At 53.2% G+C, this 26,011-nt stretch overlaps 1 protein-coding gene and 1 pseudogene across 1 annotated transcript; both read left to right on the forward strand.

Moving 5' to 3' along the window:
• Nucleotides 1-90: 90 nt before the first annotated feature.
• Nucleotides 91-24,990, forward strand: LOC143403067 (bone morphogenetic protein 8A). The gene is made up of 7 exons (XM_076860672.1): nt 91-421; nt 12,633-12,822; nt 13,221-13,369; nt 20,166-20,360; nt 20,810-20,889; nt 21,382-21,492; nt 24,841-24,990. The coding sequence occupies exons 1-7, from the start codon at nt 91-93 to the stop codon at nt 24,988-24,990; spliced, it is 1,206 nt and encodes a 401-aa protein (XP_076716787.1).
• LOC143403451 (succinyl-CoA:3-ketoacid coenzyme A transferase 2, mitochondrial-like) lies at nt 14,355-15,905 on the forward strand (annotated as a pseudogene).
• Nucleotides 24,991-26,011: the final 1,021 nt, after the last annotated feature.

The raw sequence follows: 26,011 nt of genomic DNA on the forward strand, positions 1-26,011 counted from the left end.
AGATCTTAGCTCCCTGATAGCCGTCGGGGCGTTAGCCCGTTGGTCTGCTGAGCGGATGCACTCCGACTGAGAGCCCCTGACCGGCCTGCCATGGCCACGCATCGGGGACCGCTCTGGCTCCTGGGCCTGGCGCTGTGCGCTCTGGGAGGCAGCCCCAGCCCGCGCCCCCCACACAGCTGTCCTCAGCGTCGGCTGGGCGCTCGTGAGCGCCGAGACATGCAGCGTGAGATCCTGGCGGTGCTGGGGCTTCCTGGGCGGCCCCGACCCCGCGCACCACCCGCCGCTGCCCGGCTGCCCGCGTCGGCGCCGCTCTTCATGCTGGACCTCTACCACTCCATGGCTGGCGACGACGACGAGGACGGTGGATCCCCGGAGCGGCACCTGGGCCGCGCCGATCTGGTCATGAGCTTCGTCAATATGGGTGAGTGCAGTCAGCGAAGGATGGCGTCGGGAACCCGGGTGACCTTATGCCCTCCAGGAAGGGAGTGGGTATTGGGCTGTCTGGAAGGTGACAGCGCCCCCAGGCACGCCCCTGGGAGAGTGAATGGGTTTGCAGGGGTGTATGCGCATCATTGAGCAGTGTCGGCCCAGGGCTGGGACGAAAAGTCAGGGAGCAGTAGACAGGTCCTGCAGGGGAGTAGGGACTACGTGGTCAGGGAATGAAAAATCTAAGGGATGTCTCGGGTTGTCTGGACAGGAGCAGGCAGGATGTATTCATCCTGTCTCCAACCACACCCAGGTTTAGGAATCTGGTGATGTTGGGACCACCTGGGTGGCACCAGGAAGACAGTTGGGTCCTGAGAAGACTGGTGAGTAAACAGAGCCTGTGATGCTATCAGTATGATAAGGGCAGTACTGAGGAGAGGGACAAAGTTCAGCATGAAAGCCTGTGGTCATCATCAAAGTGACCAGAGCTGACCCACAAGCCTGAGTCCTCACATAGCAGATTCTTCCCTGTGCAGCACTGAGCCTGCGGGTGGAGTGTGCTGTCAGGGAGGGGCTGGGGAAGGAGTGGACAGACAGCTTCCTGCACCTGGGCTGTGGCCTGGCAGGGAGTGAGTGTCTAGGCCTGTGAATGACCCAAGGGACAGCTTAGATCCTCTTCTCTCTCCCAGAAAAAGCTTGGCTCTTTCTGTCTGTAGAAATTTCTCTAAACTGAGTCTGAGTTCTCCCAAAGGTCTCAAAGACACTTTCACTACTACTCTTGAATGCAGAGTCATGAATATTTACTGTTGGTCATATCCTCCATCCACTTTGCCTGCCTTCTGTAGATAGTGACAGGCAGGGGCTTGGGCTGGAACAGGCAGCAGGTGGGTCTGGGGACCATGTGATGGGGTGACATCAAGGGATAGGACCCTTGCCATGGCTGCCAGCCCCCTTCACACAGAACGTCACTCCTCCCGGCAGTCCTGTGAACCGCCATGGTCTCCATCCCCACTACCCAGGTGAGGACAGAGGGGCCCAAAGAGGCAAGGGTACCCCTAGGATAGATGGCTTCTGTGTGGCCCAGCCAAGACAGGCCTAGATTGTCAGGTTCTCTATCCAGTACTCAGGGAGGTGACTTCTGTAGTTACATTAGGTTTTTAGAGTGGAGAGAACTTTCTGAGGGGCTTGGGGAGAGGAACACAGGGAACCTGGCAGCAGCAGGATTTGTGGGGTCCTCAGTCATTTGTTTCCTACATAAAGGCAGAAAGAAGAAATAGCCCAGCTTCTGCTCCCCCCATTCAGAGCTGGTGGTAGGCTGAGGTGGGGAGCAAACAGCAGGAGATAGCTGTAAACCAGCACTGGGAGCCCAGGGCCAGGCATAGGATTCTGGCCTATGGAACAGATGCCACCTTCCTGCTTAGAGGGCGGGGAGGTGGGACAGAGGAGGCCATATGTGGAACTGGGACTGGAGTTCCATCTTCAGGACAGGCTGACCCGGGGCTCAGAACCAAGAAGAGCTGTGGATGGAATTGCCTAAGAACATCCCTAGGGGAGCCGCCCATCAGAATGAGTCACTGTCCAGCCCATGTCCTGCTTTCCCCAGCATCCCCTGGGTCAAGACACTCACAGCTCTGATGGGAGCAGTTGCTGTAAATGAAGTGGGGCCCACCCCTCTGTGACTGACCTTGGGAAAGTCTCTTGCCCACTTTGAGTCTCAGATCCTAGCAGTCTGTCCTCAGGGTAGTTATGTGATTGGTTGACATAGGGGCAGAATCAGCATTGGCCCAGCTCCCCTTGGAGGGTAAACCTGGGCCTAACCATTGCTGACCTTGGTCCCTTCCAGCCGTGACCTAGCCTTTGTGCCTTTGTGTGGATGTGACAGGATCATCTCCATATGTCTTGAACACAAGGAACCCAGAAATGGATTCTGAAAGGCAACCAAAAGATGTTTATATCTGTGATTAGAAGAAAAATGACCATTTGAACTTTCACAGCCTTCAATTCCTCATTTAATCCAGACAACAACATGTGAGACTATTCTGCCAGCCCCATTTTCTGGACTCAGAGAGGTTAAATAGCCAGCCCAGGGCCACACAGAGAGTTCAGGATGCTGTCCATGGCTGTGGATTCCAAATCCCATCTTCTTCCTCCATCTTCTCTGCATGTCTCATTGGGATCTGGGCCTCTGAGGCTGTGGGATTAACAAGCAGGTCTTTGTGCAGCCCTGGCTGTGGGCGGCACCCTCAGAAGGGCCTTCTTTATTCTGATGCACTCACTGCACTCTAGAACTCTCTCAGCCGGAGTAGTTTTAACTGGTAATTACCAAGGGTGTATGTGGGGATTAGACACGAACCAGGATTTCTTCCGTGTTAGAGGCCCAGACCCAACCCCAAAAATTGGGCCCCAGAACCACTGTGGGGTCTAATAGCAGAGTTCCTGTGGTGCTGACCCAGCTCCCACCTTGTTCCACCTCTCCTGTCAGCTTCATCAGTCCACAGGAAGTGAGGCTTGTCCCTCCAGGTCCCTGACTGTTGATGGTAGTCTGTGGGACACAGAGCTGAGGTCTTATGAGGGCCTCCTGCCAAAGCTCAGGCCCCTTGGGGAGCAAGTGCCTTGGGAAGCCCCATATGATTTGTAGGACCTGCATTGGGTGTCAGGGCTGTGGTCAGAGCTGGTGGCCCTGGCCCCACTTGTCTGTCCAGCTCAGCCTGTAGACCCTTAGCTCCTCTGGATCAGGATGAAGAAATGGGACTATTACTGTGTGGAGCAAAGGGATCCTGTCCCTGGTCTCCCTATGCTCAGGCAAGGCACAGCCCTGAGGTTCTTGTACCACCACCTGGTCTCCCCTTACTTCCTGCATATCTGCATCCATTACCTGTACCTTTGCATCTCATCCAGTCTGCAGGGGTGATATTGGATTAATGAGATGCCTCCCATCCCTGATCCTGGGGTTCTGTGTCAGAGGAACCTTCTCACAGCTCCATCCTACTCCTGTGCCCCTCAGGTATGCCTGGCCTCTCCTGAAGGAGGAGGGAGGGAAGGAGAGAGGAAGGACCAACTCTGCACATTCTTCTTGAATCCTTCCCCACCCTGTGTCAGTGGAGAGGCAGGTGCCTATGAAACTGAGGAACAAACAGCACTAACAGGCAGCAGTCGAGGCAGGTTCGATGGTGCCATCTGTGCTTTTGCCCCGACCCTTTCCTGAACCAGACTAACTTATTCCTGTGGTCCCAGCAGCCAGGGACGGGGGGTGGGGGGGTGGGGCGGGGAGGTGTGATGAACTGAGGCTGTTGGATTTGGCAGAACCAGGACTAAGTGAAAATTAGGGACCTGGGTGTGTCCTGCTCTACTCTTGCGGTCCTACGACCTTGAAGGATGATGCTTCTCCTCATGGGTTTCAGGTCTCTTACTTTCATTCTTTATTAGGGAATTCTTTCATTTTCTCATTCATTTGACATAGAGTTATTAGTTCCTATGAAATGTCAGGCCCCGTTCTAATTGCTAGGGGTATAACAGTGAACAGAATCCAAACAATGATGCTGACCTTCTAGTAGGAGAGACAATAATTGCATGTACCACGTAGATAATTCTCAGGTGTGCTAGACTGACCCTTCCCACTTCCCATCTGAAAAAAGAGGGGCTGAGCAATAATAGGGCAGACAGCACTGGATGGAAATATTCTGACCTGGGAGTCACACAGAATTTCATCCTGTCTCCGAAACCTACTGTCAATGTGATCTGGGCTTTCCTGTCCACCTGTCCAAGCCTCTGTTTCTTCCTCTGTAAAATGGAGCTACAGATTTCATGGGGCTGTCAGGGCTTGTATGAGATGCTACCCAGTGATGTGCACATGTCCAGAAACTCCATATCTGTTCCATCATTTGAATTTTACAATTGCTGTCACGTCTTGGTTTTAAAAAGAGATTAGGTGATTTTCTGAAGGCCACATACAGGTCATCTCTCTGCTTCCACATCCTGTGTTCGGCCCCTACACAGCAGCTCTCTCTGCACAGCCTTGAGCCTGGCCCATCATTAGATGCAGTGAGTGCTGCTCAAATGGACTGTGTTGAATGTGAACATGTGATGTGAACTGAGACTCTTGTTTAAAAATCTCTTTGTTATTTTTTTCCTTTTCTTTCTTTCTTTCTTTTTTTTTTTTTTTTTTGTTTGTTTTGGTACTGGGGATTAAACCAGGTCACTGAGTTAAGTTCCCCAGCCCTTATTTATTTATTTGTTTTTAGATTTTTTAAAATTTTAAGACATGGTCTCCTTCAGTTGCTGAGCCTTGCCTAAGTTGCTGGGGCTGACCTGGAACTTGTGATCCTCCTGATTCAATCTCCCAAGTTGCTGGGATTGCAGCTATATGCCACCGTGTCTGGCTGTTTTTGGATTTATGAATGCATATTTCTTATAGATAACTCAGATCATATAAATTAAGTACAGAATTTCCTCATAGACAGTTCAGGCCACATATTCAGAAGCATATGATGTGGAAGCCCTCATTAATCTCCCCTGTACCTCAGAAATCCAGTGTTTTAATCCTTTGTTGTAACTCCTGCTCCCAGACAGCCCTGATAGTTTTCCAACACAGATACTAACATTTGCATTCATACTTTTTATTATGTGGGACACAAATACCAACTGTTTTGCTACTTTATTTTTCACTTACTAATAAATCTCTTATCCTCATAAAAGGTGACTGTTAGAGGGACTGTATGCCCCAAAGTATTTCTTTCCATGAAGGTGGGTCCCTGTTCCCCTTAACCCTGTTTGGCCTTCAGGATGGTATAGCCTTGTGGATTTTAGTGACCTCTCATGCCATCTCTTCAGCATTTTTCATCTCTGAAAATAAATGACTGATATTGCCCCCAGTAGACAGGGTAGGATGTTGTCTTAAAGACCCTGGTCTCTGGCCTGGTGCCCAGTTCTTCAGGAGCAGAACAACAGAGTAGCAAATTACTCCAGAGCGGCACACACCAGGTTTTCATTCTGGGTCTTCCACTTGAGAGCTGCAAGATGCTGAGCAGGTTAAAGTCTTGGTATCTCAGTTTCCTCACCTTTAAAGTCAGGATAATAATACCTCTATTGTAGTGCAGTGACTAGGCTAGGGTACACGAAAACTTTGCAGGTGCCTGGCACTGCTCAATAACTGGCAGCCGGTACTAAGAGGGAGGAGCCTGCTGTGTTTCTTTAGCCTCCCACCTCTAATCAGTTCCTTAGAAGCCCATAGTAGAGTGGTAAAATGCGTTGCTCCAGGATCAGGTGGCCTGGGTCAGATCCCCATTGCATTATTTCTATTTGTAGTGGACACTGTGGTGAGCTGATCTGCTCTTCAGCATTGTGTCATTCATTGTCCCAGCTGCCTGTAGCATGGACTGCTGACAGCTCACAGCTGAGTACTCTAGACATTGATTGGCCCCAAATTAGGCACCCCACATCCAATGACTGGTCTGTGGGACTATATATATATATGGTGCTTGCATCAAGAAGGGACAACTTTGAAGGGTCTCTGGCCCCAGAACTCCCTGTGCAGTCGAAACTGGCTGAGGCCTTTGTTGTGATTGCATCATTATTTGACTCTGTCCAAACCTGCTCCTCTGTTCCCTACAGAGAGCACTCCCCAGTAACTTCCTAACTCAATCTGTATCCCAGGAAACCCAACCTAACATCCTGTCAAAAAGATTTTTGTCTAGCCAGGAGTGGTGGCATATGCCTGTAATTCCAGCAACTTGGGAGGCTGAGGCAGGAGGATTACAAGTTTGAGGCCAGTCAGCAACTTAGGCCCTACCTCAAAATTAAAAAAAATTAAAAATGGGCTGGGGATGTACTTCAGTGATGTACTTCAACAACCCTGGGTTCAATTCCTTTTGCCAAAACAATAATAAAATTTTTTATTGTTATTTCATGCTTTGAACCTCAGGTTTCCTATTTATGAAATAGGAAATCAATCTCACAGAATGCTTAGTAGTATTAAATGAGTTCATCTGTAAAGTGCTGAAAAGAGTGCCTGGTAAAGAAATGCTCAATAAATGTCAACTTTGGTAGTACATGTTTAGACCAAGGCTATTTGGTTAGTGATGAGACCAAGTGTAAAATGCAGTCATTTCCTTTAACTTCTGGCTCTGTCCCCTGAGCAGACCAGGTCTCTGTATGCAGGAAGGGTGCTAGAGAAGCTTCAGACTACAAGACCTGGGTATAGAGAAGATTGAATCGTCCAGGGTTTTAAGAGCAATCTGGACATTCCTTAGTAAGTACTGCTAGGAGCATACTGTGTGCCATTCCCCTTCTTGGTTATCTTGGGAGCTAATACAAAGCACAGCCCAGGTCCCTGGTCTGCTCATTTTACTGGGAAAGACAGGCTCAGAGACAACTCAATATAAATTATCACAGAATGGAAGAAATGGCCATTCACCCATTGGACAAATATGGGTTCAACAATGCAAAAGAGGCCAAAGAAGGAGGAGGAAGCATGGATTCCTGGCTGTGCTACAGAGAAAGCTTGGGAGCAGGTAATATTTGTGGTGGATCTTGAAAGACAGGCAGAATTTAGTCAAAAGGAGGTGAGAGGATAAGGTTTTCAGGAAGAGGGGAGGCATAGAGGTGAAGAAGGTCTTGGCATGCTCTTGGAACTGCAGTCCCTCCAGTGAGAATCAATCATGGCTTTTTCTACTCAGGATCCTTCTTGAAACTGTGTGCCTTTCTTGAATAGAATTCAAGTTCCCCCATTCTGGCATTCCAAGTTCAGTATTTTAGTCTAACAGAACCACTGTTTCCCTTGATCAATGTGGCAAAGCCCTAATGAAAAGAAAAATACATAGAATACATAGAAGTCCAGATACACCTAGGTTCAAATTATATCTTGGATGCTTCTAGCTGTGGCTTTGTATAAAATATTTAACTTTCCTGATCTTCAGTGTTATTACCTATAAAATGGGGTAAACAATTCCTCTCATGGCATTGTTGTGGTAGCTAGTCTCCATCATGGTTTTTCATGAGTCCTCCCTCCTGGTATGCACACGGTTGTTTAGTCTCCTCCATCATTGTGCCACCATTGCTCTGTGTGACCAACAGAGATGATATGTTATTGCCGAGATTAGGCTATGAAAAGACTGTGGCTTCCATCTCTCTCAGGTTCTAGGGGAGGTCATCTGGTGAGCAGCTCTGTGGAGATACCCACATGATAAGGAACTCAAACTTACTACCAAGAGCCACATGAGTGAATTCAGAAGTGGATTTGTCAGTGCAGTCAAGTCTTCAGAGACTGCAACCCCATGAGAGACCCTAACCTAGACCTACCTAGATAAATGCCTAGATTCTTTTTTTTAAAATATTTTTTAAGAGTAAGAGAGAGAAAAAATTTTTTAATATTTATTTTTCAGTTTTTGGTGGACATAACATCTTTATTTTATTTGTATGTGGTGCTGAGGATTGAATCCAGCACCCTGCGCATGCCAGGTGAGCGCGCTACCACTTGAGCCACATCCCCAGCCCTAGATTCTTGACCCTAGGAAATGATGTGAAATTATTATTTTGAACTGCTACATTTTGAGTAATTTTTTGTACAGCCACAGATAATATACTTGGGTAAGCATGAACAGAAATGGCATCTCTAAATACCTAGCATGGTGCCTGACACATAATTCAGTGCTTAAAAAAGGAAAATCCACACTTATTTCCCACTTCTATGCCTTTGTATAGATGATACTTCTCCAATTATGCCTGTCAAAATTCTTCTACCACTCTTAAATATGTTTCTAGAAAAGTATTCTCTGACCCCTTCTCCCCAAGGTACCTTAGATGAATGGAGAGCTCATACTTCATTATGTATGCATCGCTTAGGGTCCTAGTCTTTCTCTGCCCATCTGCACATCTAGCATTTTCTCCTCATCCTTGGGAAACTTGGAACAACCTGAAGACAGTGGCCAAATCTAACTCTCCATGGCACCCCCACCCCACCATGTGTCCCAGCTCTTGCGTGGCAGGTGCTCAGGCAGACTGGCAAAGCTGAAGGAAACAGGGGTGCAGCAGGAAGTGGGGAGCACCCAGAGCCAGGGAAGGAGTCTGGGCCAGGATGGGGCACAAGTGGGGCCAGCCCGCCCTGCCTTTGTGGGGCCAACAATGGGTGCAGCATCTCCCTGAGCCCTCCCCTGGGACCCCAAGTTCCACTGGGCCCTGCCTGCAGGAAGGTGCCTTCAGTAGGCATTCTAGGGACCTAGCTGACATATAAAACCTCCCCCATCCCAGTATTGCCACCTGTCAACTCCAGAGCCATTCACTTCACATTGGCTCCAAGTCTGAAAGTTCACATTATGGGACCCTAACCTCTCCTGTGACCTCCACAAAATCTCGGCCCCTTCTGGGCCTCAGTTTCCCCATCTCTCCAGGGTTGCCCTGCAGGCCTTCCCAGCTCTGACCAAAGAATATGCCTGCCTCCTACCCACTGGTGAGGGTTCCCCCAGGGGTGAGTCACAGGGTGGGGAGGAACACCCAGCCCACCTCCTCATGGAAGCCTCCTCTCCACAGGCAAGAGGGGATGTGTCACTGTGACCATGTCTTTCTGGAAAATTCCCACAGTCCAGGTCTTTCCTGGGTTTCAACTGGAGGAACCGTGCGTCCTTCTTGCTCCCATCTCTTGGGAACTATTTTTGACCTTGGCAGGCTTGATGTGGTGGCCTGTGCGGGTGTTCCCTTTTAATTTGGGGTCTGAAGCCATCTGAGGACTGGATCAGTAATTATGTGGACAGAGTCATTTATGGAAACAGCTCTTGAAGAAAGTCAGTAATGAGACCTGGCTGAAAATACCTCAGAAAGAACCTGGGCCTCCTCTCCCCAGAGCTGAGGTTTCTGGTGGGAGAAACCCCTTCAGGAGGCAAAATCAATAGGTCATCAATCCCACAGCTCTTCCATGGGCCTCAGGGGGCTGTGGAAATCAGGGTCTTTTCTTAGATCTGAAGTGGGGTTCCTGCAGCCTTTGTTACCAGCAGGACTAGCCAGACAGGCCTAGCCTGTCCGCCTCTGGGGCCCTCAGACAGGGACATGCTGAAACCTGGTAGCCACCCCCAGACTGGCATCTGTGCCCCAGCCTAAGGGGCTATGAGTGCTGGACACTGAGCCACTGTCCTGGGGACAAGAAGTCCTAGGGAAGAACAGACAGGTACCCCTTTCTGGGTCCTTGGAACTCAGGGGCCTCAATGAGCAGGCTGCTGGGAGGCTCCCATGTCCATGTTCAGCCCTTGCCCTCAGTGAGCCCATCCTTCTGTCAGGCAGCTGAGCCAGGGGAAAGAAGGCAGATCAATTATGGAGTCTGTGGGTGGTCAGAGCAGGCTCCTCAGTGAGGGGAAAGTAGCCTTTAAACATGGTGGAAGGGAGCAATTCAAAGGAGGGAGGCCTCCAAGGAACCTCTGGGAGGAAGGTGCCTGCAGGTAGGGGGCACCAGAGGCCATGACAGACAGACAGGCAGACGGTCAGTGGGGCCAGCTCAGGGAGGGCCTGGGGTACACAGCTGAGCCTAGGCTCCCCCTGTGGGCCTCCAGGGCTGGGAAGGATTGGAGGGGAGGCTGATGGGCTGGTCAGAAAATTGTCCTCCTGACAGCCTCACTGAGCTGGAGGAGGAGGGTGTCTTTTGATCTGACTCTTGGTGAGAAACAAGACAGGTCACCTGGGTGAGTCTAATTTTGTCCAAGAAACAAAAATAACCAATGCTTTGTTGGTGTCAGGCTGATGGACACCAGGTTTGGCATCAGGCGGTCCATCCTGTGAGTGGTGGGCACAGGGCCCTGGAGTGGACAGGCAGAATGTGGACAGTGCTGTGGCCAGGGAGGCTGCCTGTTGCCCTCAGTGGGCCTTTCCCAGAAGCCTGGGATCCGGAGGTGGTTTGATCAGAGGCTGGAGGAGAAGGCTGAGGGTTCCGTTGGCACATGTTGGTGATTCATGATTGTTTATTATTCTGGTAGCCACATTAAGGTGGTTCAGAAACTAAATCCATTTGCTGCTTCTCCAAACAGAAGCTGGTTCACTGTTCAAAAAATTTAGGCCACTTTTGTAATTCTCTCAATAAACATTGAGAGGTGACTGTGGAACCAGACATAGCTTTGACATTTCCTGTACCCAGTGAATTGGCTTTTGCATATGGCTTTTCATCGTTTTGCTAATCTGTCTTTGGGATTCTTTCATCAAAGGGTAAATTCATATGAATTTTGCTAGGTATCGCAAAATTCCTCTTCATAGCATTGCTTTCAGCATCATATGAGAATGCTCGTGCTTGATCTTACTTCTTTCTCAAAGTCCATATTGAAAACCCTATGAAAAGCACCCAATCCCCTTGCCTTTTTTTTTTTTTTTTTGATACCAGAAATTGAACCCAGGGGTGCTTAATCACTAAGCCACATCCCCATCACCTTTTTCTTTTGAGACAGGGTCTCACTAAGTTGCTTAGGACCTTGCTAAATTGCTGAAGCTGTGATCCTTAGGACCTTGCTAAATTGAACTTGTGATCCTCCTGTCTCAGTCTCCTGAGTTGCTGGGATTACAGACATGAGCCACCATACCCAACTCACCCTCTGCTTCCTTCATATCACATACCAAAGAAACAATATCCCTGATTTTACTTGTTTTTGATTATATTCCATCTCTCCCATTAGATTGTAACTACATGAGATAGAGACCTTATCTGTCTTGTTCACTGAAGTAATTCCAGTACCCCGAGCAGTGTCATATGTGAATCAATGAGCAAACAATTACATCTCTTTAGAAACAAAATTTTTTTTGGAAGTCCTATTCTGAGGGAGAAGTAAAACTTCAAAAGACACCCTGATGTGCTATGGGACACAGCATGCTTCATTTCTTCTCCTCCCTGGGGGTGAAACTTCCCAAGTGCTCCTACGCAAACATGCCTGTCACCTGGCCCCACCCAGGACAGCTGTGGGCCTATCTCTGGACCAGGGGCGATATGTGGGGACCACAAGGAGAGGAAGTGCTCTCCACATCCGCCTGGCAGCATAGCCTGGTGCTTTTTAAAACCTGACCTGTGGTCACTGAGCCCAGTAGCCAGAGAGAGTTTTTAAAAAGACTCAGATACATATAATTAAAATCTCAGTGTTGGGTTTTAGGGAAGGCACTGGGCAACTCCCACCCTGCTTTCCGGAAACACAGATTTTTGGTGTTTGAAAGTGACAGGGAGCTAAAGTGAGACTGCCCTAAATATACCATCCTGGGCAGTTCTGAGTCTCTGGGCAAATGTGGATTTGTTCCACAGCTGTGGCCTTTGCCCAGACAGCTGGGCCAGTCCCACCACTGTCCCCACCTCGGCTCTCACCTCCTGCCTGTCTTTCACCCTTCACCCTTGCCTGCACAGGGTCCTCCAGTCTGCCTCTCAGACCACGCTGCCATCTACTGACATGAGTAGCCCAAGGCTCCACCCCTCCCACAGGTGGGCCCAGCTAGACCCACAGCTGCTTCCAGAGTGTGAATCTGTGGGAGGTCCCCAGCCCCCCTCACCAGTACACACCACTCCTCTCTGCCTAGAGCACACCCTGCCATCTCACCACCCACTGAGATGTCTTCCCATTCATCACCTCCTTATGGAGGCTGCTTGGATCCCACTTCCCAGAACTTGAATAGGACTCCCCAGGAGTCATCCTACCTTGGTGTTCCTCGTTCCTTTCTCTGTCCCTCTTCTTCCTTCTTAGCCCCACAAAAGGCACTTGGTAGTTTCATCCTTGGTAGTTTCTGGCAGTGGTGTCCCTCTCTGCCCTCAGGTCATTTTACCCTGGGCCTTGCTCTACTGGCCTGTCCTCTACAGTGCCCTCTCCCTGGACACTGAGGCAAATTTGCACTCAAGCCTCATGGTCCAGCTCAGCCGTCATATATATCTGAGCTCTCCCCCACCTCTGTGACCTTTTCCTGCTTTGGGTTTCATGTCCATCTCCCTTTTAACCTAGGAGCTTCCAGAAGAGAGGCTTCTGCTCTCTCATCTGTGGGTTCCAGGCAGGAAAGGGCCTTGTAGGAGACAGGTACAAGTGGGGTTTCTGGCTTGTAGAACACTTGTGGAAGTCCTTTTTACATGACCTCATGAAGCCCTGTCTACATCTCCCCCAGAAAAGCCTGGAACAAGCCTGTCTGTGGAGGAGAAAACTGGCCTTACCCTACTTCAGAGTCCATGCCAACCCAGCTATTAGTGACCACCTGGTTCCCACTTTGTTTTCCAGTGGAACGTGACCGCGCCCTGGGCCACCAGGAGCCCCACTGGAAGGAGTTCCGCTTTGATCTGACCCAGATCCCAGCAGGGGAGGCTGTCACAGCTGCAGAGTTCCGGATTTATAAGCTGCCCAGCACCCACCCCCTCAACACGACGCTCCACATCAGCATGTTCGAGGTGGTCCAGGAGCACTCCAACAGGTGCCTCCCTCGGCCCAGGCACCTCCCATCTCATGGGCTCCTGGTCAAGGCTCTGGCAGTGTGTCCTGCCCCACCTGGGGGGAAGGGGCATTTCCCAGGAAAGAAAGGGGAGCTTCCTGGGAGAAGAGCCTCAGAGATGGGAAAGATGCTGGGCCAGACAGTTCCTGCCCTGCCATCCTGACTGTGGGCCCCTGACGGGTCACTGAGCCACTGAGTCTCAGTTTCCCCACCCGCACAGTACCATGTTTTGAGTTGATTATCAGTGAAACAAGGCACAGACAGAGCTCAGAGCCAGGGCAGGATAGATGTTCCAGTAGGGGTCCCCAGGTGGCACGAGACCCACAGAGGCAGCTGGACCGGCCCTCAGCCATCAGTTAATTGTTCTTTCGTGTCCACAGGGAGTCTGACTTGTTCTTTTTGGATCTTCAGACGCTTCAAACTGGGGATGAGGGCTGGCTGGTGCTGGATGTCACAGCAGCCAGTGACCGCTGGTTGCTGAACCGTAACAAGGACCTGGGACTCCGTCTCTATGTGGAAACTGAGGATGGTGAGGCTCAGGATCTGGGCTGGGTGAGCTTCCCTGCGGCTCCCAGGAGGCTGTGACAGCTGAGGCCTCTAGAACTGTCCAAAGTGGCCTCACTGGTTCCTGGGCACCTGGTCTTTCTCTGCTCTGCCCACTGACTCCAGTTGGTAGATAGAGTGAGGTCCTGGACGCAAGATGACCTTAGCCAGAGCTGCTTTTCCTCCCCTTCTTCTAAGGAACATCTGGGTGCTGAGAGTCCAAGTGTCCTTCCCCAGGAAGGGGCAGTTCCCCCTGCAAGAGGCCCTCCACACTGGCAGTTCCTATGCTCCAAGGACAGTAGGGGAAGTGGCTTCATCCTCAGGCCGAGTGAGGGGCTGTGGTTGGAATCCCAGCTGCATGAGTCAGTGACATCAGCAGGTTACTTACCTTCCCAAGACTCAGTTTCCTCATCCACAAAACGAGGTTCCCTCTCTCCTTCACATACAGGAATTTGGGGGAGCATGCCTTTATACCAGGCAGTGGATGGAAAGGCCAAGGGGGCTGAGGTTCAGTGAGAGGGCCACATGGAGGAGCAGAGGGCAGGAGGGAGACCTAGGAAGGAGACTGAGGGTGGGCAAGGGTCACTGTGACCCAGGGTAAACAGCCGGGCAAGGCGTTTGGGGTTTCTAGGGGTAGTTTAGCAGCAATGGATGATAACAGGTTCTGACAAAGGTTTTTTAAAAGGACGCTCTGAGATTCCCCGCTCAAGGAGGGGGAGCTTAACTGGCCACAGGTGTGGGTGCACTCACTGCAGGGTGTCAGCGGAAATAAACCATTGTGCACGCCTGGCACCACTGAGCGCTGTGACAGGCGGCTATCACCTTCAAACACCATCCCAGTCAGGTCACCCTGCAGGGCCCTAGCTCCTGAGTCTCGGAAGCTCGGCAGGGTTTGGGGTTTCGGTGGGGAGCAGGCGGAGGAAGTAGGGATAGTGGTGGCGCCCCCACGTGGAGCTCGCCCCAGGCGCGGGATGCAGCGACCTCCCTGCGGCCAGAGGAACACTCTCCTGGTGCAGCCCACCTGTTCTGACCTCAGAGCCCCACTGACCATGGCGGGGCTGCGGCTGCACGTCCCTGCCAGTCGCTTGGGCCAGCGCTGTCCCAGGGTTGCGCCCGCAGCTCTGCCACCAGCCCTTGGTCCGGCGCCTAGTTCTACACGAACGCGGAGGAGACGGTGGAGGACATCCGCAACCGGGCGACCGTCATGCTGGGGGCGGGGGGTGTTCGGGGGGGTGTTCGGGCTCTGAGGGAACCGGGAGAACCTGATGGCCGCCCTGCTGAGGACCGCCGAGAGGGACCTGAAGTGGTGAGCAGCAACGTGGGCGTGAACGACTTTGGCCTGGGCCTCTTCCTAGCCACCAAGCTGATCCGCAGCGTGGTCTGCTCCCACCTGGACGAAAACACACTGTGCGTGGGCGGGCTGGACCTGGAGCTGACGCCTCAGGGCACCCTGGCCGAGCGCCTCCACGCCCTCGGACTACCGCAAGCTAGTGCAGGAAGGTGGCAAGCATCAGGTACTACCCCGACGGCAGCCTGGCCATCCCGAACCAGCCGTGAGAGGTGAGACAGTTCCGGGGCCAGCACTACCTCCTGGAGCACACCTCAGGGAGGACTTCACCTTGGTGAAGGGGTGGACAGTGCGGGCAACGTGATCTTCAAGGGAAGCCCCAGGACCTTCAACGTGCCCAAGTGCAAGGCTGCGGATGTCACGATTGTGGAAGTGGAAGAAATCGTGGACGTGGGGACTTTTCTCCCATTCACGTTCCCACCATATATGTGATCACGTGATAAAGGGGCCGAAATAAGAAGAAGAAGGAGGAGGAGGAGGAGGAGGAGGAGAAAAAAAAGAAACAGCTTTTAGTCCTGTGGAGCTAAGAAGATGGGAAAGCCCCGCTGGGAGAAGACTTAAGGATGCTCATGATCAAATGCTCGGCTCTTGAATCTGAGGATCCCTTATATGCCAATCTGAGCATCTGAATCCCTCTCCTGGCCAGCAACTTCGTCAGCCCTGACATGACAGTTTATCTGCACAGTGACAAAGGAATCCTGGGCTTGGGCCCATTCTTATCGAGAGATGATTGGATCCAGATGTCATCAACGCAGGCAAGCAGACTGTCACTTTGTTCCCAGCGATGACTCCTCTGCCATGATTCACAGGGGACATGCAGGTTTCTAAATACCTCGACCTGGCCAACTGGATGATACCAGGAAAGAAGGTGAAAGGAGTGGGCAGTGCCATGGATTTGGTATCTGGTGACAAGATCAAAGTAGTGGTCACCATGGAGCACTGCACCAAGGCAAAGACCCTCAAATCATGGGAAAGTACACATTGACGCCATGGAGGAAGCACTCCATGGACCGCATCATCACTGAGAAGGCTGTGTTTGATGTGCTTGGAAACAGGAGGCTGACACTGATGGAGCTCTGGGAATGGCTCCACAGTGGATGAGGTCAAGATCAGCACAAGCTGCACCTTCGCTGTGTCTCCGAACCTCAAGCCCATGGAGCAGGTGGCTACGTGACGCCCCCAGCCAAATGTGTTTGGGCTGGAGCTCACCTCCAGGAATTTACCAGGGAGGGAGATGGTAGCCGCCTGAGGGCGCTGCACAGCACTTGGCTCCCTGCAGAGGCTCCTCAGGCCTTCTGCTGCCAGATAGACTGTTCTCTCAAGAGCAATGTGACTTTCATTACAAACAGAAGGAAACAGCTAAGCTCACTAGTGTGTCCTGCGAGTGCTGCAGAGCTCTCTGCCTCACGGTACTCTCTCACACAGGATTTCATTCCAGTGCCTCCTTTTCATTTTTTGAGACAAAACCTTGGAACCTGCAGCCCTCCTCCCTCAGCATCCCAGTAGTGTGGAAAACAGGCGTGTGCACCACACCCGGTTGTAAGGTGTCATTTTATTTCCTTGGAAAACACACAAACCTAAGTGCGACTTTGTGAGCGGAAGTGATGTTGCCTTCATGAGAGCCTTTCCTTTAGCCCCTCCGACTTTTCCTCCAAGGTCCTGCATTCTGTTCCTAGATTTGTTTCTGTGTCCGCCCTCATCCATGCACACTCCTCCTGGTAGGAAATGGATGTCTTTATAGGAGGAAGGCAGGGCTGTCTCCAGGGTAGGGGACCTGTGAGTGGGAGAGACTGAGGTGGGGACAGTGGGTGCTGGCAGTCTACCTGGAAGGAGCCTGTATAAATAAACAGTCCCCATGTTGCCAAAGGCTGCGGTTTATCACAGGCGAGTTCTAGAAACCCCACCCATGGCCTGGGCAGGTTCTTGCCAGTTAAATTGCAGTGTCCCATGCGATCCACACAGATTCTGTTCTGGAGGCCCAAACTGACCTTGGGTGAAATAGTCCCTGAGAGCCCAACAGGGGCCTGGATATGTCATCCTGAATGCATAGTCTCACAATCTAAAGTGAAAAAAAAATGTATAGATTTGTGTGTGTGTGTGTGTGTGTGTGTGTGTGTGAGAGAGAGAGAGAGAGAGAGAGAGAGAGAGAGAGAGAGAGAGAGAACACACACGTGCGCACTGTGAAGGCCTAGTCTGGAAGGCAGTGTGCACTTATCGAGTGCAGCTCCAGAGGCCTCTCAGCCCAGAGACCTTGCTCCTAGCAGCAGTTCCAGCTGCAGCTGGTGGCATTTCTGAGGACCCCATTTGAACTTCACTCCAAGGAAGTGACAGATCCTGCATGTGATTGGGGTGAGAATAGCCTGGGGTGTGAGGGAAGTGGCAGGGACCACAGCCAGGTGGGGGTGGATGGCATATCCATGAGTGCACTGTGTGGTCCCTCCTGGTGCTTCTGGGGGACCTGATCTGCCCTGGGGGTCAGGAGAAGTCTCCAGCTACAGTGTGGGGAAGGCAGGCTCATGGGAGAGCTGCCAGGAGAATGAGGAGAAAGCTGACCTAAGGGATAGAAACAGGCCTGGGACACTCCTGGGATTCCCTTGGGGTTTCAATAGGCCCCTGAATTCTCTTTCATGTGGCTCCAGGGTCACTTCCACTCAGGCTGAGGTGGGGCAGGGGCTGCAGGAAGAACAAGCTGGCATCAGAACATAAAGAAGCCTTAGGGAGGAGATATGGGGCAAAATTTGGCTTAGGACAGTGTTGGTATGCCCAAGGGCTTAAGCGCTCCCAGGGGTCAGGATAGGCCAGGTGAGCTGCCAGCCCATCTGGCCCTAATGGGCGGACTTAGACATGAGGTGAGGTTGGGGACTCATGGTGTTCCATACAGGTCCATGGGGGAAGGACACAGTGTACCCCACAGCAAGAATAAAGGGGTGGCATACCCACCAGCACCTTCACGTGCTCAGGTCAACAGCACAGCCCTGGGCCCCAGAGTCTCCTGAAGCCTCCACCTCTGCCTTTCTGGGATAGGGATTGCCCAGCGCTAGGCATCCTGGGGCCACTGCCAGGCCTGCCTGGGCCTTCTCTGCAGCCAGTGGGAGCCAGGGCCCTGCCCAAGGATGGGGCAGATGAAGAGCAGAGTTGGTGGGTAAGGGAGACTTTGTCCTGAGGAAGAGGTGACCTCTCCAGACCTGCCAGATGCAGAGCACTGAGAGATGACCAGTATCAGTCCCCTTGCCCTGCTGTCCCTACTCCAGCCAGGCCTCTGCAGAGGAGGGAGCAGCTGCCTGCTTTGGCCCCTCTGAGCCTTAGTTTTTGTTCCTGTAAAGTACAAACCTTGGGTTGGCTGCATCTAAGGGCCCTCAATTCAGCTCACCTGGCTATGGGAGCCCCCAGAAGTCCCCAAACCCTACCAACGCCACCCTTAAGGAGCCTGTGCAGGACTGCTGTGTAACTGTTTCATGTGGCTTCTGATCTGTGCCTACAGACCACTTGAGACCCTTGAACACAGCCTGGAGCATGGACAGCCCTCCTGGTCATGGGGTAGCCAGGGCCCAGGGCTCCTGAGGAGGCTGAATCCTGCCATGGGTCTGAGGCCACTGTCAACCAGTCTGTGGGGACTACTCTAGTGCCCATGTGTGACTGTCACCACCCTCCCTGCTCATTGTCACTCCACCTGTCCCTGTGGTGACCTCCCTTGCCTTTTCTTCTATACCTGTGGCTCTGCCTCCACATAACCCACGTGCCCCTCAGGGCTTCTCTCTGGGCCAAGTGCCGGCTAGTACTTGCAGGTCACAGCCCCTGCCTCAAATTATCTCATCCACATTCCTGAGAAGGAGCCTCACAGGCTCAGTTCATTTGTTTGTGGCAGGTGATGTCATAGGTCAAAGGTTGGTCTCTGAGTTTCATCGAGTGGCCAGTGGACACCTGGTCTGAGGCCTAGCAGCTGAAGGACTGACCTCTGGGTGAAACATGGGTGGGGCAGGCAGTGTCCTTGACCTGTGGTGTGGAATGGAGAACCCAGTTGCTCCAGGTGGAATACATAAACCTTTATGCACAATGTGCATATAAATGTATCGTGTGTATGTATGTGGGGGGTTTTAGGCACATGTAATGAGTGTGTGTGGATGGGTATGTGTGTGTTGGTGCTTAGACCCGGAGATGAAATGGACTCATGTGAACTGAACGATGGGTGCTGTCAAAATGAGCAGCTATCGCATTTCTGTGGCTCAGTGTGAGAAGCTTCATGAGGGTGCAGAGGGAAGAGGTCCCCATCGCGCTCTTTATACCGAAAGCCAGACAAGAAGCTCAGGATGAGCTAATACCTAAGGAGATTAGGGTGGAGCCGCCCAAAGAGGCTTTATCATTTGACAGGTTTGTAGTGGAGACCTATGTCAACAACTGGGAGAAGGTTTCCTTAGAAAGCTGGAAAATAGACCTCTTTGCTGTGTCGACAACTGTGTGGAGTGTGCCTCATGAAAACAGCCAGGGACAAGCGGTGGGAGTTGGGGAGGGGTTTTCTCTCAAGAGTTTCTCTACTGTGGTTATTACCCCTGCGCACAGTAAGAAAAGAAGAAGAAAAAAGGAAGAAAGAAAGAAAGGAAAGGAAAAAGAGCAGAGACCATGTGCAGGGCGTCCAGCACAGGGTGGTTCTGCTGGCACCTCCAGGGTGAACGGGCTTTTCATGGCGCCCTCAGCTGGTAGCAGTGAGGGGGTGAAATCCCGTCTTTGAGGCTCCATTGGTCCTAGGGCTGAGGCACAGGTCTTGTAACCACCAGCCTGGCCTGGTGAACGTGAACCTGGGCCCTGCAATGAGGCTGAGCCTGGCTCTGGGTTTTGTTCTCTGGGACTTGGTCTCTGCCCTCCTGAGCCCAGTGCCTGGCACATGCACAGCAGAGAGCAGTGACTGCCCTGCTCTTGGGCCGCGCTGGGCAGAGCGAGCCCTGCTGTGTCCAGGTGGAGGCCGCCACGAGCAGGTGGTGTCCCGAATCACACTTCGCATCGCAGAGTGTGCGCGTGCAAGACAGCACACGGCCTCTGGTCCTGCCACCAAGGAGGGTGCTCTGGTTCTGAGTGTCACCAACAGTGGACTCTGGTCATCCGAGTGACCCTGATGTCTCTTCTGTCAAGTGTGAAACACAGGGACACTATAAAGTCGAGTGAGGCAACGAGTGGGAAAGACTTTCAAGCCTGGCAGATGCTTCACTGTCCATGTCACTGTCAGCTGGAGGCTGGGGTCTCTGAGGCCCCCCCAACCTGCCTGCCCAGGCATGCCCTCCAGGGACCTGGGGTGGACTCAGGACTCCAGTTTCAGGTGAGGAAACTGCGGCTTAGTGGGTCCCCTTGGGTCCTCAGCCTGCAGCTCCTGCTGAGGAGCAGAGTCCCTACTGGGTCCATGGTGGACCCCCTCCCATGAGTGACCCTCTCTCCTCTCTCTCAGGGCACAGTGTGGATCCTGGCCTGGCTGGCCTGCTGGGGCAACGGGCACCACGCTCCAGACAGCCTTTCATGGTCACCTTCTTCAGGGCCAGCCCGAGTCCCATCCGTGCCCCTCGGGCAGTCAGGCCACTGAAGAGGAGGCAGCCGAAGAAGACCAACGAGCTGCCGTACCCCAACAAACTCCCAGGGATCTTTGGTGAGGGCCAGGCGGGGCCCGGGTCTGAGGCCTCCTTCATGGGCAGGACCTTGGCTGGTGTGGACTGAGCCCTGGGCTTGACTTTGAACGAGTGTGGTGGGGAGGGTGGGCTGGGGCGAGAGGTGCCTGCCGAGGGAAGCAGGAGAAGCAGCAGTGGCGAGGGTGCTGCTGGGAAGCTCCTTGGAGGAGGTCGCAGGCTGAAAGACAAGGAGGTGCAGCTGGACACGGGTCACTCTGTAGTGATCGGGAGCCCCTGAAGGCTGATGAGCTGGGTCATGACACCAGCGGGGATCCAGGGATGAGCTCTGTGAGGCCCAGTGGTTTAGTTTCTTGTGGCTCCTTTATTTGCTAAATGTGCCCACCAGTGTGTCCCCCACCTTGGGAGCACCCCAGGAGACCTGCCCAGAGCAGGAACCCCGGAAAAGACCTTGCACCGTCTGTCCCTGCAGATGACGCTCACGGCTCCCACGGGCGGCAGGTGTGCCGTCGGCACGAGCTCTATGTCAGCTTCCAGGACCTCGGCTGGCTGGTAATTTCGGACTCTGTTCTCCTCACTGGCAGCCCCACCTGCAGACCCCAAGTGTCCCTTCAGGCAGGAGGGGACATCACATGTGGCTTTGATTTCCTCTTCACATAATTCTTTCCTCTGGATTTGCTAAGTTTCCTAAAGTTTTCACTTTTATAGTGAGATTTTCTTTTCTTTTTTTTTTTTTTTTTGTTGAGGCTGGGGTGGGCAGAGGAGCATGTACTGCAGCTGGGGGAGGGGGGGCAGGCCAGGGAAGACAAAGCAGAGGGAGGGTGGCATGTGACAAGGACAGAGCCTGAGGCCCAATCCTGTATACTGAGGGTCTCCAGGTGGATTCAAGCCTCAGGTGGAGACTGCCGGGGTCCCGAGTGTGGGGCTGGGTCCTGAGGCTTAGGGACTGTAAGGGGCAGCCCTGGGTGGTCCTGTGGTAGGTGCTGGGCTGAGGGGCTGGTCAGGGGGCACAGGGATGGGCTCACCTTCTCCCATTCCCCCCAGGACTGGGTCATCGCCCCCCGAGGCTACTCGGCCTATTACTGTGAGGGAGAGTGCTCCTTCCCGCTGGACTCCTGCATGAACGCCACCAACCATGCCATCCTGCAATCCCTGGTCAGTGCCACGGTCCTGGTCAGGGGTGGGGGACAGGGGGCTCGTCAGCCAGGAGGGTGGTGCAAGCAGCTGCTGAGAGTAGCTTCACCTGCCGGGACTCCGTCACAGGTCTAGGCTCTCACATGGCCACAGCCTGCAGGGCGAGTCAAGGGCACCCAAGCACGCGCACGCTAGTCAGCATGCACCCAGACACACTCTGTGCCCTGCGCGTGCACGTGTGGCACCCAGACAGACCTGTGTGTGGCTGCCCAGCCTGGTGCAGGCTCCACTCCTCTGAGTCCTGTGAACCCTGGCGGGTCTGGCTTCCCTGACACAGGTGCACACGTGTGCATGACGTGGGCGTGGGCACCCTCTGCCTGGTGGGGCCCCTGGCCAGGTGTGTCTCTGCACTTGTGGGCGTGGCTCCCCTGGGGCTCTTCCCAGCTCTTTCCTGGCTGTTTGTTTTCTTAGGTTTGGGCTTGCGGTGCCTCAGGGACTGGGCACCTTCTGGTCATGGAAGAAGGTTCTCGCATGAGCGTAGTTGCTGTTGCTTATCGCCAGTGTGATGTGTGTGTTGACTCTGGTGACTGAAACTTTTGCCCAGATGGCTGCCCCAGAATCCCCTGGACTGTTTTCCTAGTAGGAGGTTGTTCAGAGGTGACGCTTTAGAGAGTAATGAACTTGATGGTGCCTCCTTGAGCTTCCTATTGCATGGGGCAGTAGTTCCGCAGGACTTGTCCCCTGTCCACATGTTCTCAGCCTCTGCCTCTGCAGGCCCACAGTGGCTCAGCAAACGTGAGCACCCTGGGAGGCTGTGGTGAGCACAGATGCAAACCAACGACAAAGGAGATGTGTTCTAGGGAGACTGGGATCGCTGGGCTTTGGGTGGAGGGAGCCTGGACTGGGCCACTCTGCACTGGGGGTGCAGCCCTGTCAGGAGCTGGAGGAAGAGGGCCCTGAGATGGAGCTGGGTGGGTTCAGGGCCAGCAGGAAGCAGGGGCTGGAGGGCAGGAAGGGCAGGGAGGGCAAGGGTGGTGGAGTTGGGCTGGCAGGGCCACTGAGGCAGGCCCGGGCTCCCTGTGAGGAGGGCAGGTTTTATTCTAAGTAAAGAACAATTCAGGGGTTTAGCAAAGCAGAGCCTGAGTCAGGCTAGAAGTCTTTCTGTGGTGGCAGTGTCGGGGTGGCCCGGGGGAGTGGGAGGTGGAAGGGGCGGGGAGAGGAATGAGGGGCTACCTTATCCTCTGATGGGAGGTGAGGGCAGCTTGGTCATGGGAGGTGGTTCCCAAGCAGCATGAATGGTGGGGGCTGAGCGCCCTCCCCACTTAGGAGCAGGGGGAGGGAGGCAGGAGGCAGGTGGGGCTGAGCAACTGGGTGGATGAGGCTCCATTCAGAGTTCCCAGGACCAGGATGGGAGGCTGGACATGGGCATAGTTGTTGTCAGAGTTGGAGGAAATGAGTGGCCCTATTGAGGTCCCGTCCACCCACGAGGTCGAATGTGCAGGTGAATCACACATCTGCAGTTGTACACAGAGGTCCAAGGGGACGTTCAGAATAGAGATGCCACATGTGGAGGGTCTGCAAGTGGTGAGAACAGATGAGACCCCTGCAGCAGTGCAGGAGAGATGGCCAGGACAAGGTGGGGCTCCCAGGGCCTGGGCAGGAGAAGGAGCCACAGGGGTCAGTGGGAGGCCGGGATATAGCAGGTGAGCAAGTCTCATTGAGGGCCAAGAGAAGGGGGTACCCCCAGGCCCACCCATGGGGCCACTGTCCACACAGCAGCCACCAGAATCTTCCTACAACAAACCTGCCCACATCATTCTCAGCCAAGAGATTTCAGGTGCTTTCCATTCTTCCTAGAGGAAGTCTGAGCCCTTGGCCTGGGACACAGGCCCCTCACTAGCCCCCTGTCCCCCTGTGCAACATCCCCCAGCCACATGTCCTTCCCATTCTCAGCTGGCCACCAGGATTCTGAGGGTCCACTTTTGTTACCCAGTCAACATCATATGTCCATTGAAATGATCCCCTATCCCCATCCATTTCCCATGAGGCTGTGCGACCAGGGCCTCTGTCTGGGACAGGCCTGGTTCTTATTCTTATTCATGTTATTTTGACACATGCATTGGTAATGAGAAAAGTGCGTTTCTACATGGTCCAGAAACTTGTAATTTATCCTCAAGGATGCATAGACCAAGAGCTCCGGACTTCTGGATTCATCTTATACATAGTATATAGCTCAAAAATGAATTGAATGGATGACACCTTACACTCCACAAATCAGTCTGCGGGTGCTGATGGATTAAAGGGCATCACCCTTTGTGTTACTCCTGGTGAAGCTCAGGGCTCAGGGAAGGAGCAAGGAGCACCAGCATCCTGTGTTGCTGACTTCCTTCCCATGTCCTAGATCAGGGAAGGTCCTTTGGGGTTCTAGCCACTTAGGTTCCAGATCAGCTGCATATCCCTCCAGAGGCTTCTGGCCCTTACGCTAGCACAGTGACTGGTGACAGTCCTCCCTAGCAGATTGGCTCAGAATTAGGGCCAGGAGAAGGGAGCCAGGGCAGCATCACACAGCTTCATCCAGGTCCTGCTCAGCAGCACTGTGAGGCCTTGGATCAGCCAAACACACAGGAGGGAAGCAGGTTCCTTTGCTCTCTGGCTCCTCTTAAAGGTGGCGGTGCTGTCTCCCAGGACCCGTGTGTGCGAGTCCTGTGAGGGGTCCAGGATAAATGGCAGCTCATCCTGGAAACCGCTGGCTCCTTCAGCTCTTTGGGGAGGGTAAAGGCTGCTTTAGTGGGGGTGAGGGATCTGGCACCTGGTTCCAGTCCTGCTTCAGTCAGGTTCGTCATATAGCCCACCATGTGGCCTCAGGCCTCAGTTCATCCTTGGCAGAGACCATTCCTTGCCTTGGCCGCTGTTATTGAGTGGGGAGCACACCCAGGCTCTAGGTCTCATCCACTGGTTCCATGAACGCTCCCCACACAGTGTAGGGACAGACCTGTGCACAGCTAATGACGGACCCCATGGGGATAGAGTAGAAGTGTAAAGCGTGGGGAAGCAGAGGCTGCAGGTGCGCCCCAGCACATGTTGCCCATTTGTGGAGGTAGCAGATGTGGCAGGGGTGGGCAGGGGACCCAGAGAGCTGAGAAGCAGGTGTGCATGGCCTGGACAGCAGTGCCAGGTGTCCAGCTGTGTGTCCAGGGCGGTGAGCAGGGCAGATGTGCCTGGTGGAAACTGCCTGCCTGCAGGTGGAGAGTGGTCTCGGATGGGGCTGGGGGCTGAGATCTGTAGGACAGGCCAGGGCAGGCAGCAGAGGTTGGCTTGGTTGGGTTCTAGGAGGAGGCTGCTAAGAAAATGATCCTCCTCCCTGGCCAGGTGCATTTGATGAAGCCAGACGCAGTCCCCAAGGCATGCTGTGCACCCACCAAACTGAGCGCCACCTCTGTGCTCTACTATGACAGCAGTAACAACGTCATCCTGCGCAAGCACCGCAACATGGTGGTCAAGGCCTGCGGCTGCCACTGAGGCCCTGCCCACTTGCACTGCTGCTACTGTCCCTCCTCATCTGGATCTGGCCCCTCTCCAAATGCAGAAGACCCCCAAACCCAGCCAAACCTAAGGCAAGACTGGCAGGGAGGCCTTCAAACCTCACATCCCTCCTTCATGCCAGGTTTTGGTCCTCTCCAGGCCCCTCTGCTCTCCTTCCCCTGCCTGAGGTTGGTGTGATGGTCCTACCTCCAGCCCTGGTGGTCTGGGTTTTTAAGCATCAGTTTCCTGTAGCCCCCTCTTTCAGAGGCATGAACTGATTAGCTCTTTGGGGTCTTATCTGCAGACCTACCCATGCCCACTACTGGCCCATATTGTGGACAAATTGGGATGACCTGAGAGGCACGTGGTGCCCTAGATCAGCCACCTTGTGCTCTTTACTATCAATTATAGGGTTTGGGAACGTGTAGACAGAGTCTGGTCCTGCCTCTTGCCTGCTCCTCCCAGATACAAAACTGGCATCTCTGGGAAACAGTTAAAAGCAGGGAGCTGCCCTCAGCATTGTACATTTTTGGATCTGAATTACCCAAACCACTGGTCACAAATGGACATGTGGGGTCACCTCAAGATAAAGATTTTCCCTACGATACTGGCCTGATGGCCACATCTGGTAATTAGGCTGTGTTGGGTAGGGAGGTTTGTCTCAGCCTCCACTGTTCCCGGAAGTCACTGTTCTCCTTGGAGCAGCCACTGGGAGTTGGAGTGTTTATTTGATTTTGAACTTGCCAAGCCTGTAATTTACCTGCTGGAACAGACAGAGTCCAGCTGTCTGAACTGTCATTAAAAGCATATCCTGGTCCCGCCCCCATCTACAGACACACCCAGCCGAGGTGGACCCAGGGATGCACATTTCTGGAGTTTCACGCTCTAGAGGACTGGCCTTGGAAAGGGCAGGTCTGGCAGAGTGGTGAGGCTGGTAAGCCTGGGGCTGTGCTACAGAACAGCAGCCTCTCCAGCTGGACTGAGGAGGGCACTCTTGTGTGAGTGTAGAGAAGACACC

The sequence above is a fragment of the Callospermophilus lateralis genome, chromosome 7 (genome assembly GCF_048772815.1).
Source record: "Callospermophilus lateralis isolate mCalLat2 chromosome 7, mCalLat2.hap1, whole genome shotgun sequence".
NCBI classification, from domain to species: Eukaryota; Metazoa; Chordata; class Mammalia; order Rodentia; family Sciuridae; genus Callospermophilus; species Callospermophilus lateralis.

Bases quoted from the DNA above. Each gene is read 5' to 3' on its own strand.
- LOC143403067 (XM_076860672.1), top strand. From the start codon at position 91: ATGGCCACGCATCGGGGACCGCTCTGGCTCCTGGGCCTGGCGCTGTGC. The intron at 20,361-20,809 runs GTGAGGGCCAGG...CTGTCCCTGCAG, and splicing joins CAAACTCCCAGGGATCTTTG to ATGACGCTCACGGCTCCCAC. The intron at 21,493-24,840 runs GTCAGTGCCACG...CTCCCTGGCCAG, and splicing joins ATGCCATCCTGCAATCCCTG to GTGCATTTGATGAAGCCAGA.